The sequence below is a fragment of the Camarhynchus parvulus genome, chromosome 4, assembly GCF_901933205.1.
Source record: "Camarhynchus parvulus chromosome 4, STF_HiC, whole genome shotgun sequence".
Classification (NCBI taxonomy): Eukaryota; Metazoa; Chordata; class Aves; order Passeriformes; family Thraupidae; genus Camarhynchus; species Camarhynchus parvulus.
In genome coordinates this window covers 59,070,394-59,092,067 of record NC_044574.1, presented here as the reverse complement: position 1 = coordinate 59,092,067, position 21,674 = coordinate 59,070,394, and the positions used below count along the sequence as shown (strand labels likewise).

Below are 21,674 nucleotides of genomic sequence, written 5' to 3'. Positions count from 1 at the left end.
TGATGTACCCTGAATTTTGACCTCTTAAAAACAGAAGAAACTATGTGATAATAAGAGATAAAATTTTATATTAGAATGTTTTTTTCATAACAGAAACTGATGAGTTTAATTGGAAGTTGGTCGCATTATTTGAAAATTCAGTATTGTTAAGGTAGAGCAAAATCTCATAAGGTAGAGCATTTGTCTCATATATTGGTTTCTGAAGGATGCTTTTTTATGTGAACCTCATGTAAAAATTGTTCTGACAGATTCTGATAGCTTATCAGTTGTCATGCAGTAATATTTGTGTTGCTTAAACATGGTAATTCAATGAAATCCCCTGATGGGTGACTAGGTTTGAAAAGTATTGGAAGAAGGCATTTGTTGTACTTAAACCTTTTTCTCCCATAGAGATGTGCTTTTTCTCAGTATAAAACTTCTTTATGTAATGTTAGTTTCCTTGTGCAAACACTGTTGAAAGAGGCCTTGTGTTTTATGCTGTGCTTAGTCCTAATATTTTGTTACTCATGAACTGTTTTTTCAGAGATTTTGAAGGTTATTGCAATCCTGATCCGTAATTCTCCACAGTGTCCAGAAACTCTGGAGGTCCGGCGAGCCTTTCTCTCAGATATGATTAAACTGTTTAATAACAGCAGAGAAAACAGGAGGTAAGATGGCTTACTCTATGCACAAGTATATAAAATAAGTAACAAAGTCTCCTAGTAAATTAAACTCATGAGGGCAGATACAGCGTCATTGCTGTTTCAGCAAATTCTGTGCTCTGGCAAAGGTGTCAGTATGAAAAATTAGAGAAGTTTTGCATGTAGCAATTTTTTAAAGCATGTTGGATTCTTGACTTAGCTGTTGTATATGTTTCTAAGATATATTTTATAATATGATTCAGTAGCATGTGTGTGTTTTGCAGGAGTTTGTTGCAGTGCTCTGTCTGGCAGGAGTGGATGCTTTCCCTTTGTTGTTTTAATCCAAAGACTTCTGAGGAGCAGAAGATAACTGAGATGGTGTACACCATATTTCGGATTTTGCTGTACCATGCAATAAAATATGAGTGGGGTGGCTGGCGTGTGTGGGTGGATACACTGTCAATCACACATTCAAAGGTGAGATTAATCAAATTTTAGGAGCATTTCTGAAAAATTTCGGTGCTGGTCTTGCTTTTTAGTAACAGCAGCAACACAAGGTGGCGCACCAGAGCTATTCATCAACAAAAATACCTTTTAGTAACATCAAAAGGCTGTAAAACAAATGAGTAAAAAGCAAAGAAATCCAAGTTAAGGCAGATGCTTCTGCTGTTAAACTGTCATGGAATATGGGGTGAGAGTGCAAATCCATGCAGCATGAATGAGACTATTACCCTTTGTTATTGTTCTGTCTGAATTTTGTTGTTGTTACAACCAGAGTTACATCATAAAAGTTATTGGTGGCTCTCTGAATGAGGCACAGTAGTACAAAAGGTGTTTTATACTGGCTTATTCTAGAGTGAGGCCAGTGTGGACCTCAAAATTATTTTGGTTATCAGAATGTTTGCTTAATATTAATTAAATGATAGATTACCTATTTCTAAATGTGTGCAATTTTGCAGTGTGAAAAGTATGTCTGTGAATCCAAAAGATCACTTTATGATACTAAAGAATTGTTGGCATTTCTGAGATCTTGGATTTTGAACAATTTTTTTTCTTAGAAAAGGTCAGTCTCTGCAGACAGCAAGAACCTTGTTATTTTGCAGCTCTATTTATTGCATTCAGAGGCCCATAGTGCATTCTTGGGCTATGGGAGAAAATTGTAGAAATCTATGTAATAAAAATGGGTGAAATAACTTCATTAAACAGTCACTTAGCTCAGTGGAATTCCTGTGCAAAGTGCCCAGGGCCACACTTTAACCCTTACAGAGATCACATTTTTGGTGTTGGACCATACTTAATATGCTTTTTTGTTGGTTTTGCAGTCTTCAAAAACCAGTTTCCTTTCTTTGCCCCATGATGCAGACAGCGTGGGTGAATTGGCAAGCTGTAACCAGAGTAAAGATCGCCAATGTGCTTTTATATAAAACTGGCATAATTTAACATGTGTGTGATTGCTGGGAATCGCTGGGAATTGTCCCTGGGGAAAGATGGAGAGGTGAATAAAAGACCACCTTTTTAACTCTTAGTCAGAGCTTTGGTATCTTGAATTTAGAAATTAGCTAGCACTTTATCTTATAATCTGTAGTTCTATTCCTAGACTCCTTTTGTAAGATAATGTAATGTCAGAAATTTCGTTTAAACAACATCTATGTCAGAAAGGTTATATGGATTTTTGGTCATTCCTTTCAGTGACTTAATGTGGCTAATCAATGATGCAAAGTTCCTAGAGAAAAACATGCAAGATTTTATTGTAATGCCATGGCCAAATGTCAAGAACAAAACCCCACAGTTTTAGAAAAGACCAAAAAAATAGATACATACAGATAATGTTGGTCTGGTTTATTGATTTGTATTTTAAGGGCTGCATGTTTTTGTGAAATACCATGAACGAGAAGATGACCTACTTCAGTCTGTGTTTCTCATTTTTTGTTCCTGGCATGCTATGATAGGGAGATGTCCTTGGTTGTAGGAATAACTCCCTGTAAGTTTTCCGAAGTCCAGCTTTGTTGACTTTCTGGTCAATGTATAATATCTGTCTGTTCTTCCAGCCCATTTCAGAAGAAGTTGGATGATGGCAAGTTTGGAAGTGTGTGAGTGTGGGCAGAGTGTGGTGGTAGAGTATTGAACGACTCCTAAAGGAATTCAGTTTGTTTGGACATCAGTACTAATACTAGTTCCAGGAGCCTAAATGACAATATTTAAACAGCAAAAGCAACCAGAAACTAACTTGACAATATTGATATGAATGATGGTGCCATTATCAAGATTTTAAAATTTGGCCTTTATTATGCACTTTCCATGTGAACTTTTTTTGTAAGTAATACGTACAATTCATGCTACTAGCCATATAAAACTAGATGATTCTTCAGAGCTGCCTGTTAATTACATAAACATAAATTAGGATAAATCACAAAAAAGGTCTTGAAAAATGTCCTTATACATTAACAGATAATTATAATGATTTTTTAATCCTGTCAATTTTACTTATTTTAAATAGTCTTGTGTCCTGTTTTACCACTATTGAGATTCATAGAGATTCACACATAACCAGGTGTAGGCATAATTCAGTGGGCAAATTGTTCGATGCTAAGTGCATCTCAGATGTTTTTGATTTCTAGCATGCTTTCAAAGTAATGTGGGAATTATGGGAACAGAAATATTTCTTTAACATTGCTAAGAGAATAACCAGTTTGGGTTTTTCTTATTTCTCTCTAATTATATTGGGTTACTGCTTATTTTTCCTTTTTATAACCCTCTGTGCCGTTCGTGCCACTAATTTATAACACCATTCTATGATAAAGAACAAGTACATAAAGGACCAGTGTTACACAATTGGATAGGTTTTGCAGAGCTACACATCAAGATACATGCAGCTGCTATAAAAAGCCAAAGAAACTCAATTGCAATTTTATTGTCCAGTTTGATAGATTTCCTGCCACCTTTGTAGCAGGGAAGCTGTTTGTCACTGTAACCCTCTCCTCCAACAGCTGCACAGTGTTTTATAAACAGCAGTGGCTTTTCCAGCATAATTGCTCTGCATTGGCTTCCTTGCATTCAGAATTTAGAAGGCGTGTAGGTGTGTGCAACCTTTTAAAAGCCAAATTTCTTAGTATCACTCATGTATGTTGTTAATTTCTGTATTATTTTTGATGCTTTCCAGATATTAAACCATTGTATACAAAGGTGTTTAATCTGTTGCTTCTAGTTCAATGAAAATATTATTGGAAAAATTAAATCACAGCTCCAGTTTGTTCTGACTGGCGAGTGTTGCATTTATGAAAGCATTCAAGAACTTCTATTTTTTAAACATTGCAACCATGCTAACTCAGCCTTAGATTTTTATCTGTCTAGTCCTGTTACTTTTTACAAAAAACCAGTGATTTGGGGGTTAATAATAGGAAACAAGTAAAGAATGGTGGACAACTTCCCTTTTTAACCTTTCAGCTTCCCCAAGTTTAAAAAAATAAAATTATTTACACAGTGCAATATGCTCCTAAATTATCTGAATGTTTTAAACTGGGAAGACTAATATCTGCTTATTTCAGGCCCTGTTGATTCATGTTACCTTTCTGTTAAAGAAAATATATTCAGGTGAAGAATTGTATTTGATTTAGTTTTTAGTAGCTCAAGAAATTTTCAGTGACTAAGACTCAGAGATGTTAATATGTGTAAGTGACAGTTCTGTTTCTGTTTAAGTGGAAGAATTTTATTCATTGATCTGAATGAGAAGTATAATTTTAAAATGTTAATTGTGGGACCTTAAAGTACAGTGTATTTCTAACTTATTGTCAGTTTTCAGTCTAAAGTACAGTTGTAATAAACATTGTGACTGTTAAGTAAATTTACATATTCTTTTGTGCCCTCCTCATTTAATTTAAGGGAGGAGAAAAAAAGCCCAGAGCATTTATGTGTGCTGTGTTTGCCAGGTTTTCATCACTGTCTGATGAGGGAAAACTAGCAAAAGCTGCAGAGATTAGGTGGTCGAGGGGTTAATATATGGTGGCAATTAAAAAACTAATTTACAGAGAAGTGGCTCAGTAGTTTTAGAGGGTAAGAGGCCATCAGAATCTGGAAGCCAAATCCTGTTGGCATCCAGGATTTGCTTAGGATGCTTTTGTCTGATTTTTATCCCTGTCGTGAGGGCAGGAGGGTCTCCCACAGCAGAGATCTTCAGCTCCAGGGAAATTTGGAGGCTTCAGGTGTTTTTCAGTCCTCTGACAAGTGTATCTGCATTGCCCTGAGGGGAAGCAGAGGTACCTGGCCCAGAGGTCATTGTACCACTGCCAGTTTTTCGTTGTCACTTGTGCCATGCCCAATATGTCAGTGAAGAAAAGCTGGGAGTAGCCTTGAAATCATTCAATATTATGTTCAGTCTAATGGTGTAAATAGTTATTTTTAATAGATATTACTTATTCTACATAGAAATTATTCTCAGCTTGTCATCTGAGTTGTGGAGAGCAGAAGGAGCTTGGAGACAGTAATGTGCAGCCTTCTTTAGAGCTGTGCACCCCCAGCACAAATGTGTTGTGATGATGCAGTCGCTCACCTTTATGAGGTGTTTCCTTTTTACAGCATCTTTTCTAGTGGATGTGTGGGAAGGCTTTTCTAACCAATAGCTGGAGGGAGAAGGAAGTATTTTCATTGTTCAGCAGGCAGAGATGTGTGCCAGTGGTGGGCTCTTACACATGCAGTGTGTATGTTAATGGGGAGCTCCTCCATCTCATTATTCACTTGGCTTGAGGGAGTGCAATGTCATGAATAAAGCTGCAGGATGCTAACATCTGACTAATCCAAACTGAAAGAAATGGGCATAGAATAGAAGGGAGCAAGGTAAACTGGGAATTTATAAAGCTGCAGAGAAGCCTTAAAAGAAGAGTGTAATAGAGATTTGCTACTAAGTGCCAGAGCTCTCAAAACAAAGAATTATGGAAACATTAGCAGCAGAGAGATCTGGTGTATGAAGAGGCAAGTACCTCTGAAATAGATTGCCTAAGTAAAGAAGACTTGAGAAGAGAGAGGATTCTCATCTCTATGACTTGGTATAAAAAAAGCATGGAAGATGGGACATGTGTCTGCAGCCTCAAGAATTGTTAGTGTCTTTCTTTGCTGTTGCTGCAGTTTGAAGCAATCCTCCTCCACAATTGCAGCTACCTCTGTTCACATTGTGGGGCCTGAATTAGGTCTCCTGGCCATTCTTTGAAATGATGGATGTGGAATTTTTGCTTTAGGGCTGCCAACAATATATGGGGATACTGGAAAAGGATGGCAGAAGTGAGCAGTGCATAAAACCTGTTGCTGGGCATTGCAGCAATGGGGTGATAAATGCTGAATTTAGTTACAGAATATTTTTGTTAATAACTAAGTATCAAATATGTACAGATAGGGTTTGACAGTCCCTTGAACTGTAGGAATGGTAGCAGGGATTGAGATAGTGAGAAAATACATAGCTAGAGATGATAGTGTGTGCTCATGTCTTGCAATTTAAACTCATTAAAAGCGATAATTTCCTTAGTGAAAATGAGCTAATACATGTTCAATATGCAGTTTGAATTTGTTGTTGTATGATGACGTAACAGTAAGCTGCACCTTGACTTGAGGTAAAATGCTGTTGACATACGTAAATTCTCCCTCAGAAAAGCAGACTTTTTGAATTATATTGACTAGTACTTGCTTTCTAATTCTAGAAATTATTTTTTTTCTCAAGATGAGTAAAAAAAAAGAGGCAGAACTCTTGCTACTTAGGTGAAAATGCAAGATATAGGAACACGAAACCATCTTGGAACAGTGGTTTCCCCGTACCTTCTACATCATTGAATGTGCTTCTGGTGGAAGTTTAGACTCCTCCTTTAGAAACCTCTTATCCTGCAAAGTATATTTTAACTTGCTTTGCTTAGCTTTCATCTGTGAACCACTCAGAAATAGCCCAGAGATTCCTTAAGTCAATGGGTTACAGACTGTAACTCAGTGTGTGGTGCACACAGTACCTTTGTATCTTTTCCTGTGCTGAGTTGAAAATTAGTTTTGATATCTCTGATAGTGGTGTCTCCTGTCTAAACAGGCCTGTTTGTGTTTGGAGATTGGATTACACTTATGAAACAGTTCGTGTTAGTAGAGGAGAAGTGGAAAAAGCAGGTCAATAAAATCCTATTTAAGATTCAAAAAGTTGTGATGCTTTTTGGAATTATGAAGAGTTTATTCATTTATTATGAAGAGTTTATTTAAACCAGCACAGGAGCTGGTTTGCACTGAGCAGACTCTATGAGGAATTGTCTGACCTGTCTGGCAAGATATTCCTTTCCTCTCTCTACTCTATGAAATTGCCCACCTGAAAATGGAAAGAAAAGGCAAAAAATCTTAATGTGTAGTTACAACGTTTTCTCGAAGTTCTTTAATGCAAATGTCAATCATCTTACCCTTTGTCATTGCTGTATGCTAATTTTTCTCCTTAGCAATTAGTAAATGTTAGATGTCAAATTAAGCTAAAATTAATGACAAAGGCAAATGCTGCAGTTATTAGCTCACAAGTGTCTTCAACTGGTGGTGCGTAGAGATGCATTCCAAGCATTGCAGACAGCTATGGATTAACCATCAAAATGGGGAAGATTAATGATTGGCCTTTTAGCTCACTAATTTAGAACAATTTCTGGTAATTAATTTTGTATTATCAGCTTTACAGTTGCAAATGCCTTAAGGAAAATAAAAAATTGCTTATGTACATTTAAGGTTCTTCAAGGTAGAAGTTGTCTTGTAAATTGTTGTGTTCTTGCAGATCCTAATGTTTAATCTTTAATATCTTTATGTACTCTGTGCACTTGCTTTTAGTAATCATAATTTCTTCTTAATTTTGCATTTTTGTTGGTACTGATTTTGTTAACCTTAGGTGTTTTGTTTTGTATGTATAGTTTGGCTTTGTGTACTTGTGTCCTTCATAAATGCCACATCATGCAATAGAAGTTGTGGGGGAAGAATTGTTTAGTGCCTCTGTTGTAATACCACAATGTCTTGGTTTCCTGTCAAACTAAATTACAGATTGATACAGTAATAAAAAGTGTTTATACAGCCTTGTTGACAAGTTGGATTTTACAAAGCAGAATTTCTGAAATTTGTATCCTTTTGTTATATAAGGAACCCCCAGACTCAAAATGGATGTTAGAAAAATATTGTTTCATGTGGTGTCTCTAATTCTGTGCCTTGGTATTTTGAGTTTTATTTGAAGGACAGTATTTAATACATTGTAGCATGAATTCTTGTTGATGGTTATGGTCAAAGTAGAAATTGCTATCCTCTTTGAGTAGATTTTGGATTTTTTGGGGGAGTGATGTTTTCCTTTAGTTCACTACTGCCTAATTTTCTTCAGCAGTGTTTCTCTCCTTAGAGTTTCTTGCATTGTTCTGAAATCAGTGTAGATTCTTATCAGATTTTGCATGGATTTATTTGCTCATAAGTTTACATTACCCATCTGTGAAGACAAATTGTCAGTATTGACCTTCTTGCTGGTCTTTGTTTCTATTTCTTTTTGGTAACAATTAAAAATGCTGCGGTGCACAGTTTTATTTTCTGTATTGCTCTGTACTGTCTTCCAAAGCATTGTTCCAGATTTCAGATGAAATGGGTTGTGAAATGGTATTGCATCCCTGTACCATACATTGTGTTTTGTAATGTTGACTGTACCATATTCCCTATGCCCCAAATTCCGACGTGGCTGGAAATGTAGAGGTCAGAGACAGCCTTGGCTGCAGTGACCATGAGATGGTGGAGTTCAGGATTCTGAGGGGAGGGAGAAGAGTAAAAAGCAAGCTGACAGTTCTGACTCATGGAGAACAGATTTTGACTTATTTTCAAGCAAAGTTGATTTAAGGCTGTGAACCAGATGATCGATTTGGCTGCTAAGGAAAAATTGGAAGCTGCAATAGGTTTTTGTTAAGGAGATAGGGCTTGGTAGCACACTAGATGAAAAGCATTGTAGTGAAAGAGTAGGTCTCAGGTTGTACCAACTGAGATACAACTGACTGTCCATTTCTCCAAAAGTAGTTGGCAGCCCTACAGATTGTGTTCATAGAAAGTGAGAAGCTATAAACTTTGTAGCTTTTACTCCTACGTATGAGTTTAATGAGATTTACACTGCAATGATGCATAAAAATACAGATGTTCACACTATTAAATATTGTGGGGCAGTGTGCTTTCTGGGAAGTACATGTAAGTTTTGCTGAAATCAAGCAATGTAATTTTCATTTGTTAAATGTCTCTTTAGTACTTGCTGGAGCAAAGCTTTTTAGTAGTTTTGGAAATGCAGGAAGCAACAGGGAGAGAGAGAAGAGGGAAAGTTAGCTGGAGATAAGTTCAAGTTGTTAAGATTCCTTCTTCATGAAAGTAGTGATTAGACCTGAAGTAGCAGCTTTGCATAATCATATTTTGGAAAATAAGTGAAAAGTGCAAGGGACAGCTTATTAGCATGATCTATTTTGTGTTGATTTTGACATTCTGATTGTTGTACAATTCAGAAAGTATTTCCGAAGTAATAATGCCCCCCACATGCTCTTTTTAGCAAAACCCTAGAATTAAATAATTTATGGATCCATTATGTTTGGATGAACTTTCAATCAGTTGTAATCATTCACACTTTTTTTTTTGTACAAAACTGAATGAATGAAAACTAGTATGTGCAGACGTTTCTTTTTTTAAACAAGCAGAGTGAGATATCCCACTTCTGTTTCTAGACACTAAAATTTCAATTAAATCAACTTGAATAATATGGTTCAGGTCATGTTAAAATAGTGCATTGCTCCTGCAGTGCTTGAATATACTTGATTGATGGAGAAAATAGTATGTTAAAAAACTAAATATTGACATCAGAACCTGCCAAAAATAATTTTTGTCTTTGCTCTGTCTTTGCTTATCTCTGATTTGTTAGCTGTAATTTCTAGTATATTTTTAATCTGAAAAATTATTTTTTCACTTGTCTGTGTCATCTTAAGGGAAAATATTCCCACTGACTAATCATCTCTTTGAATACCATGTACACAGAATTTTTAGATGAGGTCCAAATGAATGAGCTGAGTATGTAAGAGAATAAGAAAATGTGTGTTTGTATATTTAGTGGAATGCACTGCTCTACTTTGCCTATGGAAAATGTTTATGATACAGAAAATGATTTAAAGAAAACAACCCTCAGGTGGAGCTTATGTTGAGAAAATCTTGAGAACTGAGCTTACAGATAAATAAACACTTGTGTTATGGAATATAAATCTAAATCTAAATGAAAAGGTATGGATAAACTAAATTGAATAACAGTGTAATAAAAACTTAAGTTAGGCTAGTGGTATTTTATTTTTTAAAACACAGCTATTTATTTGGGCAAATGAGTTTTATTAGTGTGTATATAAAGAATTTTTCTATCTGGATTTCTATCTGGATAAGGAGTAGAGATGTCTTTTCACTTTAATCCGTTTGTGTAGCTTTTCTCAGGCTGAGATAGGGTGAATAGCACTCACCAAAGGAAATGTCCTCTGGGGAATTTTAGGTATCATTGGGGGATCCACAGGATTCTGGCTTTGTTAGGTGCTCTGACTTTGTGACATTGTACTTTTTAGTGTAAAATTTTCAAAAGTTTATGTATCTTTGTGGATTTTTGAGCATACTAAAGGTGCTAAAAGGATATGAAAGCTCTGCTACTTGTCACAGCCTCCCCCTTCACAAAAAGATTGATGCTTTCAAATTTAGTAATTCTGTGGATCTTATGCTTAGGATATCCTTTGTATCAGGCTAGTTAGGGTTTTTTTGACATTGGCTTTACTTTTCTTTCTTCCTTTAAGTCAGGAAAAACAGGTACATGTAATAAAAACTTGCTGTCAGTTGAAATGATATCTAATGTGCAGATTTTTTTAATGAAAAGGACAGGATCCAATACAAATTTGTGATTTGAGCATTGATTTTGGTTTTCTTTTTTTTTTCCAAGAAAACGGTCATTAATATATAGTTTTAATATCCTTTGAACTCTGTTCTTTTAGGTCACTTTTGAAATGCACAAAGAGAGTCTTTCCCAAATGTACAAGGAGTACCAAGAGAAAGGAGGTGAAGGGAGTGGAGTACATTCTTCAACACCAATTAGAACAATCTCTGGGATTAGCAAAGAAGCTGAAACCAAGGGAAAACAACAGTCTTTGGAGTTAAAAGAAAATGCTGCTGCTCCTTCCTGCATTACTGATGGTGATACAGAGTGCAGAACTGAAAAAAAAGAGAAAGAAAACTCATCAGATGGTGGCCAACAAACTCATTCAGTGTCTAATCATAAGGAGGAATTAAAGGGGGAGGATTTGAGTACTACAGAGGATTTAAAAGCAGTGCCTTGTGTGGAATTTTCTCCAGAACCAGAAACAGTAAAGCCCACTGTCTCAGAAATCAGTACTGGAATAGCTGAAGCAATTGAAGATTCTAGCAAAGCTGATGAGCTTGTGGAAGAAACAGTTGCTGTCACTGCTGCTTCTTTAGCCATGCAAACTCCTGTGGAAGGAGGAACTCCCGCAAGTCCAGAAGGATTGGAAAAATCAGCAGTAGAGGTGGAAGATGAAGATGACTTCGTTGATTTGAAAGATGAAAGTAGTTTGCCTTTGCCTTCAGACGAGCTTTCAGAAGGGAACAAGGAATGTGGCTCTAATGCAAGTGAAGTGACAAAGCAGGAAGAAACAACAGAGAAGCAACCTGAAACTGGGCTTTTAAAATCTGAGGGTACTGAAGGTGTGGATGGGAAGAAACAAGAACTGACTTTACCAGAGACAGTGAGTTCTGCAGTTCTAGAAGTTGTAACTCAGCCGGATTCAGCAGGAAAAAAGAAGCTGAAGGAAGGAAATATAGTTACCAGTGAAACCAAAACAACTGTGGAAAACACAAATGCACATGTGGCAGAGCCCTCTGGAGCCTCTGATAAAAGAATTGCCAAGCTTGATGTCTCCAGTGTTGCATCAGATACAGAAAGACTGGAGTTGAAATCTAACACATGTCTAGAAGCACCTCTGCCCCCCAGATCCATGCCTGAGGTAAAGTCTACCTGTCCTTCATCTGTCTAGCTTAAAAATAAAAGCAAGGGTTTTTTAATGAATTTTTTGAGAAAGCATACCTAACCATTCTGGGGATTATAATGTGTGTGATTTTTATGAGTTATCTATAAAATCTTTTAACCCTGGGTTAAAATAGCCATTATTCTTATAATTTGTGTACTGAGAATTCTCCAAGATTTTTGTACATCTACATATGAATGCTGATATAAACTGAGTATTTGGCTAGATGAACACTTGATCTCAGCTGTTTTAAACTATAAAAATTGATAGGTTTGTCACTACATCATGTCATCCTACCATTTTGTACAAATATAAATTGTAAGACTGGGCTTCTGTTGTGTGCTGTAGTGCCCCAGTTCTAGTCTTTAGTTTCTAATCCAGCTTTTAATGGTTAAATAGTCATGTCTCTGAGTACTTCCCTTCTGCAGAGATACTTCCTAATGGATGCTCTTCAATCTGCACCATTCTTCCTTAAAGGAGGAAAACCACTGTCTACAACAGCATATTCTCCCCCCCTGGTAAGGTTGGGTGGCTGCTTGTGAATACCTAGACTGGCAGGTGTGGTAGTACAGCTGTAGCCTAGTTTGTAGTTTTGGTATATCCATTAAATAGCATTTGTGTAATAGTTTTAGCTTTATTTGGAACCATGTACACAGTCTGGACTTGTTGTATATCCAAAATCTCGAGTCTATTAGATGCATTTCAGTGTGTGCCATGGGAACTAATAACCAGAATGTGGGTTTTGTGTTTTGTTTTCTTTTTTGTCTGCACATGGTGCATTCAGCCCTCAAGGCAGCAGGTTTCCTCAGGACAGGAGCTGGCTGCTGCATCGGATGGGCAGAGGAGGGACACGAGGTCACCTGTGTTCCGTATTCCCGAGTTCAAGTGGTCCCTGATGCACCAGCGCCTGCTCACAGACCTGCTCTTCTCCATAGAAACAGATATCCAGATGTGGAGAAGGTACATCCTGTGCTTTATGTGGAATGATCCAGACTGGGTTCAGTTGTAGGGGATTCATTGACTTAGACTCATGGACATCTGGTGTTTTACTCATTGTTCAATAGCCTGACTTATTTTGTGACCTACACCAAATTATTCTCAGATTTTTTTTTTTTTAAGACTCTTTACAGACATAACTGTGTTCAGGGCTGGCACACAGGTTTGGACTGAAATCCTGGCTACATATAAGTCACTGGCAGTCTTGCTGTTGATTTTTATTCAACTAAGATTTTAATTTTCCTAATGTATTTAAGGGCCTGTCTTGTCTTATCTAAATGTGGATAAGAAAGATAATATATCTAAAGTAATATGTCTTGCTTCTGCATTTATACACACTGCTGCTTTGATAGGGTTCTGTGAACCCAAAGATGTTAATTTGAAGATCAGCTTTTAGCAGGGATCTGGAACGCAATCATGAAGATCTTTGAAAACAGCAGTAATTCTGCAATTTAATTTTAAGGTTTAATAACTGAAATAAGAGGAGGGGGTCCATTGTTAACTTGTAGTCATGAGTGTAAAATTTAAATTGAACCATATTGGTGTTCTGACCCGATAAAAAGGAATGTCAGTATGAAGAAATAATGTAGGTAAGTGATTCGAACAATTTAAACTGAAGTGAATTTTTATCTGACTATGATTTTTAGGATATGTTTAAGTTAACCTATCTGGTCATCATCAGATGTAGCTAAAATATATTTCTATTTTAGCCTCTGTTTTGGAAAGTTTTTACTTAAGTTTTTGTGCTTTGTTGATTTTTAATTTCTCTGAGAAATCCTTAGAATTTGCTTCAGTTTTCCAAAGATTTAAATTCAAATGTAATTCTCTGTTCCAGGAGACTTTATTCTGTTTCCCGATATAGTGACTCTTGCTAGCAAGCAGTCATAGACCAGCCTGTAATGTATCTTTATACAAATGAGAATTAGCAATCATCTTGATGTTTTTAGCAACCTGTCATATTGAGCAGTTTATGAACAGAAATGTTGTTTTAAGTTTAGATTGTGATGCACTAGTTGACCCTTAAGTCGTGTGTTATTTGCTTCCCCACTGCTAAGTGTCTGGTTTGAGTTTTGTGAAAACAGAAATTTTTTAAAATACCCCAAAAATAAGGCTCTATTCTGAATGCCTTTTTTTTTTTTTTTTTTGGACAGCCATTCTACAAAAACTGTGATGGACTTTGTGAATAGCAGTGACAATGTGGTGTTTGTGCACAACACGATCCACCTCATCTCTCAAGTGATGGACAACATGATCATGGCCTGTGGTGGTATCTTGCCGTTGCTTTCTGCTGCCACATCTGCTACTGTAAGAAATTCCATTTTTAAAAAAAAATTCCTCACTTGTGGGAGGATGCCTTTCTTTATGGAGTGTATTAATTATTATACCTGTCCTTTTGGGAAACAGAAATGCAGGTGGGGTGTTTCCACAGGCATCTCTTTCCTCCCTTTGCTACCTCCATACTTTTCCTTAAGATAAATTAGGTGCTTGCCTTCTTTGCCTGAAGACATTAAAAATTTTCCTGCCTTTGTTGCCCCAGAGTGGTCTGGAATGGGATTAAATCTCAATACTAATGATTGTTCCTAGAATATGAGTAATTATTACTTTTGAATGTGACTGATAGTGGACTTCCAGCACACATTTTTCTTCATTTAGCATGTAGGAATATTATCTTTGTGAAGAAGTAAATATTGCTTTCAATTTTTCTCTGTGTAGCATGAATTGGAGAATATTGAGCCAACTCAAGGGCTTTCAGTAGAAGCATCTTTAACATTTCTCCAGAGATTAATCAACCTTGTGGATGTGCTAATTTTTGCAAGCTCTCTTGGTTTCACTGAAATTGAGTCTGAGAAAAATATGTCATCTGGAGGAATTCTGCGACAATGTCTTCGTCTGGGTAAGCAAATAAAGCCACTTAATGAGCATAGGACCTTGCAGTTACTAAGCAGTTAGCAGCTGTTAGCTTTATTTTTGCTCCTGTCCATTGTTTTGTTAAATCAAGATTAAATGTAACCAAAAGTTAAGATCTTCTGCAGTTTTACTGTATTCTGCAATGCATATATACATATTCCTCTCTAAAAGTTTAAATAATATAAATTTAGTTTGGTAGCCTGTTTTCGTTTTATCCATGAGGATATTTCTTTTGCCAAAGTTCCCCAAATAACCAAGGCTGAGAATAGAGCAGCTTTAAGAAAAGTAATCTTGTACTATATAAGAAAATGAAACTTTGCAATACTTAGATAAGAGGTTGAGCACTTGACGGTCAGTATATGAAGATAAGGTGAAAACTAGAAGTATAAATTTCTGAAGGATTAAAATTGGGCAATAATTTTATCCAATGATTTACTGTGTGCTTGCTTCAAATTGGATTGAAAGAAAATGATCAGTTACCTAAGAAAGTAACAAATCTTCTGAAAATGAGAACATATAAGATCATAGCAGGGTCCAGGTAGTTCATACAGGAGTAGAGAATTCATGCTTATTTGCATGTCATAAGACTTTTTGTAATGAAAAGTTTGATTTGCATGAGTGCCAGAGCAGCTCAGAACCTCAGCAGTAACTAGCCTTCCTCTCCCTTTCTAGGCAATTAAAACTTTATGCAGGTAGAGCAAGATTTATGGGATGCAAACAGGTATAGAGGTGGGGTAGTTCTTTTTTCCTTTGAAAATAAATATTAGAAGATGAAACAGGGCAAAAATGTGCAGCTAAAGAAACCCCAACAGTTGTGTAACTTCAGAACATTTAGTCCAAGAGTAACAGAGTATTGTGAAGCAAACGTTGCCATTTGTTTCACTGGTGTATCGTCTTCTCTCTTGAAAATATGTGAAATTTAGCTGTCTTCACCCTACCAACCCTGTGGTTGTATGCATGGTAAAATTGCAGTGAGGCATACTCACTTTGAAGTATCCATTAGATACAGCACATATGTTCTATTAGTTTAGCATTCATTATTAGTTATAAATTATTAAAGAATTTTGAGCATTGGTTTGCAACTGTCTAAAATTTACAGAAGCAAAATATTTTACTGATGTGCATCAACTTTTTAGTTTTAAGTGGTAAGCAGAATTGTATTATACATTTCTGTAAGGGACTGTAGAAGAGTACTGTTTCTCAGAATAACTCTTAATGTTTCTTTTCCCTTCAAGTATGTGCAGTAGCAGTAAGAAATTGCTTGGAGTGTCAGCAGCATGCACAGATGAAGCCTATTGGAGAGACTGGGAGGAACCAAAAAGCAGTGCAAGGCTTTATAGGATCAGTAAAGTCTCCAGCAAAGGCAAGTTTAAGACCACATGCAGAAACACAGAAGTCAATAATGATTAGTCTGTACAGAGGGATAAGTTTTTAAATTTGTACCTGTGCTACTGATATTTTAACAGACCTGAAGTGGGGTGGTACAAATGCTGGAAATTAAATCTATCACAAGAAATGACCAGATTTTTTCTCCTTTAAAGATGAAATGCATATCTGATCTTTCTGCTCTAGTTGTGACAGTACGATGCACAGTGAGTGATTATAACACTTCATGATTCTTGGTAGAATGCTTTTAAACACAGGATCTTAAACAATTGTTGTTTTTTTTTTAATAGAGTCCAGTGGACATTGTGACTGGTGGCATTTCTCCAATACGGGACCATGACAGACTTCTGCAGGATATGGATATTAATCGCCTCCGAGCAGTAGTGTTCAGAGATATAGTAAGTCAATAATGTCCTTTTCTTTGTAGCTGCATTTCTGCTTGTCTCTGTTTGCTAAATGCTTCCTCTCTGTTACAGAGTTTGGCTAAATTTGATGTACAAAAAGGGAATACTGCTCACAGTAATTAGGAACTTGCAATACTCTGCAGCTGTTGTAGTGTTTGGGATTGGAAGGAGGGAGAGGTGAAACCCAACTGTCTCCTGATCTGGCTCTTTGTGTTCCTAAGAATTGATTATGTGGAATTCTGCCAGTTATATATTAATTATGTTGTGTTTAGTACAAATATGTTCATAGACAGGGCATTTATGTATCATAAACATGTTTGTACATTTTGAAGAAGTCACATTCTTCTAGCTAATTAGAAATTAGAGGTCATTTCTAATTCCTTTACTTCCTCTCAGAGGAACCAATTTGTGTGCCTGTGCTGTAAGCATGCATATGTTTTTTACTCTTGAATTGACTAAAAATATCTTTTCCCTGTGTCAGCAACTTTATAGCTGATATTGAGGAAATTGAGATTGATTGCTTAAAAAAAACCACCTCTGTAAGCAAATACAGCAGCTATAATGGCTGTGAGTCATTGGTGGCCACAAGCCTGGACACCACAACTTAGTTTACAATAACTGGACTGTTTAGCAAGTGTAATGATTTATACAGTGACTTTTTTTTTTGTATCCAGAAAAGTGAAGGATTTTGAGTTTTATCTTTACAGTAATTATTGATTGAAGCAAGCTTCTTTCAACCCCTATGTCAGTATCAGTGTGCAAGAGAGTAACAGGAAGTGACTCGTCCATACTGATAGCAATTAAAGTAATCCTAAGGATTCCTTCAAGTACATTTTGTGAACCTTTTTCTTTAAAACAAACTATCAAAACAATACCCACCCACAACCTCTGCTTTTTTTTGCATATCTAATCCATCAGGCTCTCTGTTTCCCAATAAGTATAAAATGGTCCAATAGCTCTGCTTCTTAGCTAGGGTGTTGAGCTGTGTGGGAAAAGTAGACTTGGAAAGATCTGGTTGGGCATAGTTTTTGTCTGAGCTGCTTACACTGGCATCTAAATGTTTTATTTGCATGCAGTTTCTTACATTGTATTCAGCACTTACGATCAGGAGTGGCATAATTAGAATGTATGGGTTCTACAGCAGGAACTCTGATGGAATCCGCTTACCCACCAGTAGCAGTACTTAGAGTGTTACATGAGCTTTATTTCAAGCAGTTCTTCAAACGTAGCTGAAAAAATAAGGAAGGGTCAGTTCTAATTCACTGGATCACTCCTTTATTAAGTACTGTTAGAAACTGTCTTAATATCCATCTTGCAAGAAAATTCTTTATAATCCTTACCATTGCAGGTGGCTTCCCTCAATCTCACACTGTGATTATTCTATAAAAGTTAAGATTTTGGGTCAAGCCAAGGGGAAGATAGGTTGTTTTTTTAGTGCAACAGATAGGATCCACCTGTGCTACCTGTTCTTAGTAAAAAGTTTCTCATAAATATCTCCCAGAATAACTTACTAAAGAGTTCTTCAAGGGATAAGGAGCTTTGATGGGCACTACAATCATGATAGAATGAGCTTTATAGTGTAACTTAGTTTCTTGAACTGCTCTGAAGACAAAATTGAATGCTACCTGAGCCCTGATGTGAATGAGGGGTAAAAAACTCAGAACACTCATTTTTTACTGATTAGTAAGTGAGGATCCAAATACTCCATTCTCCAGTGACCCAAAAGTGTATGAAGCTTTTTTCCTTTGGTAGCGAAAAGGGACAGGCTTAGACTAAATCTTAATGTCCAGGTTTCCCTCTGTTTCACTAGGAGCAACTGAGTACTCTGGGGAGGAACCTGGCATAGTTCATATTAAGATTAGTTTTCAAGGTTTTTCCTAAAATCTCTTCATAAAGTTCCAGCTGTAATGCAAATGCATCTTGGTCAATTCTTGTTTAAATTATACGCAGTAGATTACATCCATCTGGACTGTCTGATAATGAAATAAAGCCTTGATGCTTGTTCTGGAATTTGCTCCTTTTCCTTCATTAATATGTTCCAGTTATGTAGAGTATGCTTGTTTTGCAAATGCTGTTAATATCTTGGCATTTTTGAGGAAATATAACAGAAGAAACACCCATGAATAAAGGGGACCCTAGACCCTACACTAATTTGAAACATGAAATCAAAAGACACAACCTTAGCCAAAATTGTCAAATAAATGAAAAACGAAAGGATTGGTGCCACTTGTATTCAAGTGCTGTATTCCTTAGCTTTAGAGGTGGGACAAACTGTGACTAGAGAATATCGTTCTTCCATTGCTGCCATATCAACTTCCTCTTGGTATGTTGGTAGTGTTGGGCATACTTCACGAAAAAATAAACAAGCTGCTGAAATTGTAATGGAAAAATCTCTGTGTGTCTGTTTTTTACAGGAGGATAGTAAACAGGCTCAGTTTTTGGCTTTGGCTGTTGTATATTTTATTTCTGTGCTCATGGTTTCAAAATACAGAGATATACTGGAACCCCAGAATGAAAGACGACCACCAAACCAAAGCCAGTCACTCAAGGAATCAGAAAATGAAAATAATGAAACTGCTGCTGCAGGTGAACTGTTAATTATTTTGCCAAAAGAAATAACTTGGCTTAAAATGCTTTAGAAATCTTCTTTAGGACCAATGTTGTGAATGTTTCTCCATTAATAATGACCTTAAAATGTGTTTTCTCTTCCTTTGGTATGAGCAGTTGTGGAAAAGCCATCTGCTGCTCCTGGTGCTTCAACCAATACTGAAGATTCAGAAAATATAGCATCTATGCAAAGAAGGGATTCTGGTCTTGGGGAGGAAGCAACTCTAGCACAAACAAACAATTCGAGTGGTGCTGCTGAAGCAGGGCCTCTGAGTGTTAGTGCAGGCCCAGATGCAGTCAGTGAAGTCCTGTGCACGCTCTCATTAGAAGTCAATAAATCTCAGGAGGGCAGAAGTGAGACAGGAACTGAAGAGAGTAAATCTGTGGCTTCTGTGCCAGCTGCAAAAAATGTCAATGTGAAGGACATCTTGAGAAGCCTGGTGAGCACGCCAGCTGATGGCCCTGCAGTGGATGCTGCTCTTCTGCCCCCAACCTTCCTTGGAGTTCTTGGTGATGGAGCTGCTGAGCAGCCTGTGCAGTTCCATTCCTTTGACAGGTAATGTAACACCTGAAATTCTTAAAAGTTTGATTTTACTAAAGGTATTTGTAACAAATAGGAAAACCAACGCTTCAGCAGAACTACTAAGTGTAGCACTGGCAGATGAGGACTGCTGTGCATATTTAGTTGGCTTTAAAAAACTCAAGAAACAAACCAGACATTAAATAGCTTAAAATACTGGTACGTAGATCAGCAGGTGTATTCATCACAATGTTGTATCTAGTCTCTGTTATTGTGGGCCTGCAAAAGAATACCGGCTTACTAATAGTTACAAATGGTTCAAAACCAATGGAGTAATCTTCTAGGTGTCCTTCTACCTAGAGAATATTCCCATATTCATTTAGGAAAATAGATGTGTGTTCTGCCTTCTGGTGCCAAAGGCTACTTTAACTCTTTTCATTATTTGTTGGGTAGATATTATCCCTAAGCTGCTAGATTTGCTTTGTTGTAACAGCTTTTTGTTTCATTGTAATAAATTTCTGCATTTCTTGATACACAAATGCTGTAGTGTATTCAAAAAGGAGAATCCCTGCTTTTTTTTCTTTTTAGAATGAATTCACTCTTTCCTGATAATAATTTTGGTGTTCCTTGTGTCTCAGTCTGATTAGCTCTTTATCTTTTCCCAAGCTATCTTTTACTAGACTTAGTGCCTTTTACCTTTTCAGGATTCCCAACAACTGCAAAGAAAAAAAAAAAAAAAAAAGAAAAGAAAGAATCCTGTAACACTTGCATTCCTGCCTCAAGGAAAGCCTTGGTTATTTCCAGAAATCCTGCAGTCAGTCTGGTGCAAGGGGATCCCTTGTTACCATACCAGTATCTGATCCTCTGCTGCTTGCTGAGCTTCCTCTGGCTCTGATGCCTGTGCAGCCTGTGGCTGCCTTGTTCACAGCACCAGCTGCCCCACCAGAGGAGCGCAGTGGTGCCAGGGGTGTGGGTGCAGCTGTCACTGCCTGTCTGCTCCACTCACACTGACTGCCCTATCACTGCTGGGGGAAGAGACAGTGCTGTCTGGCCAGATGAGACACAGATGGGGTGTGCCAGCATTTGAGCTCTTGTCTCAGAGTAAATACTGTGTTCTGCTTGTGATGCTGTGCAGGAGGACTTTTTCTGAGAGCAGGAGGAGGATGGAGGCAGAGGGGGAAATTGGTAGAAGGGGGACACTGAGTTAGAACTTGCCACACCTCTCTCCCCACTGCTGCCCAGGTTCTTTTGGCACTTCCCCTTCAAGGCCTCTCATTGCTCTTTGCTACAAGTGGGCAGTTGATGTCAAATAACAAAATGTTTTAGTCTGTGGTAATGCTTTTTTCTTGGGAAAATCCTAGTATTCATTGCTGCATGGTTTCAGCCACCCAAATAACATTTGTTTGGAGATCTGGTACAGAAGTGACTATTGCATTTATGAATTAGTTTTTCGCTATTGTGGACACCAAAGGTTTGTGCTGCTTGTGCTGATTTGAATTGGTGTACAGGAGGTTAACTAGACAGGAAGTAATTGGGCACTTGCAGCCCTGGTGGCTGACATAGGTAGATTACACCTACAAAACCTTATCAGAGGAAGCTGTACAATTTAATTTGATAACATGTACACTAATGAAATAGTGGGCATTGATAGCAGCCCTTCTGTCACTTGCAGTTCTGTGTTCTTCTTCCTGTACAGTTACAAAGTCACTCAAAAAATAACCAAAAAAACCCCTTAAGTTGTGGTGTGTTTTGTAAAGCAAGTTAATAAAAAGTTGAATTACTTGCTGCCCTTTTACTTCTCCACTGCCTAATGGATGCTTCTGTTTCTGCCTCCAAAGTGCCAGCCATTTGTAACAACTTTTAACATTCTTTCACTTAACCTTGATGCCAAATTACTGCCTTGCTACTCAAAACAAGGTGGTCTGATCAAGGAATATATGCAGGGGGATGAAGAGGGTGCGTGGGTTGAAGCAGTAGACAGCACTGTGCTTCTGAACAGAAGAACAGAGTTTTGTAGGGTTTGTGTAGCTGTCTGGGCTGCTCCACAGTGATAACTTGTGGGCTTTACTTCCCAAAGATTTTTTGTTTAGTAGGTGGGGCTAAACACATGAGAAAAAATCATGAAGTAGTATAAAATATTTGTCAGCATGTTATTAGCTAAAGTTAAAAAGAGAAAATA

The 21,674-nt window shown here is 37.2% G+C and overlaps 1 protein-coding gene across 4 annotated transcripts in view; it reads left to right on the top strand.

Annotated features, from left to right (window-relative positions):
* Positions 1 to 21,674, top strand: part of LRBA (LPS responsive beige-like anchor protein) — a 367,939-nt gene that overhangs the window by 61,362 nt on the left and 284,903 nt on the right. For 3 of the 4 annotated variants that reach the window (XM_030947121.1, XM_030947122.1, XM_030947120.1), the window contains exons 21-30: positions 524 to 647; positions 905 to 1,097; positions 10,628 to 11,653; positions 12,459 to 12,634; positions 13,822 to 13,975; positions 14,384 to 14,564; positions 15,814 to 15,941; positions 16,255 to 16,362; positions 18,783 to 18,954; positions 19,093 to 19,531. In XM_030947121.1, coding sequence (XP_030802981.1) covers positions 524 to 647; positions 905 to 1,097; positions 10,628 to 11,653; positions 12,459 to 12,634; positions 13,822 to 13,975; positions 14,384 to 14,564; positions 15,814 to 15,941; positions 16,255 to 16,362; positions 18,783 to 18,954; positions 19,093 to 19,531 — 2,701 coding nt within the window. Of the gene's footprint in view, positions 1 to 523; positions 648 to 904; positions 1,098 to 10,627; positions 11,654 to 12,102; positions 12,193 to 12,458; positions 12,635 to 13,821; positions 13,976 to 14,383; positions 14,565 to 15,813; positions 15,942 to 16,254; positions 16,363 to 18,782; positions 18,955 to 19,092; positions 19,532 to 21,674 lie in introns of all 4 variants that reach the window. The other variant, XM_030947125.1, reaches the window with a different exon arrangement.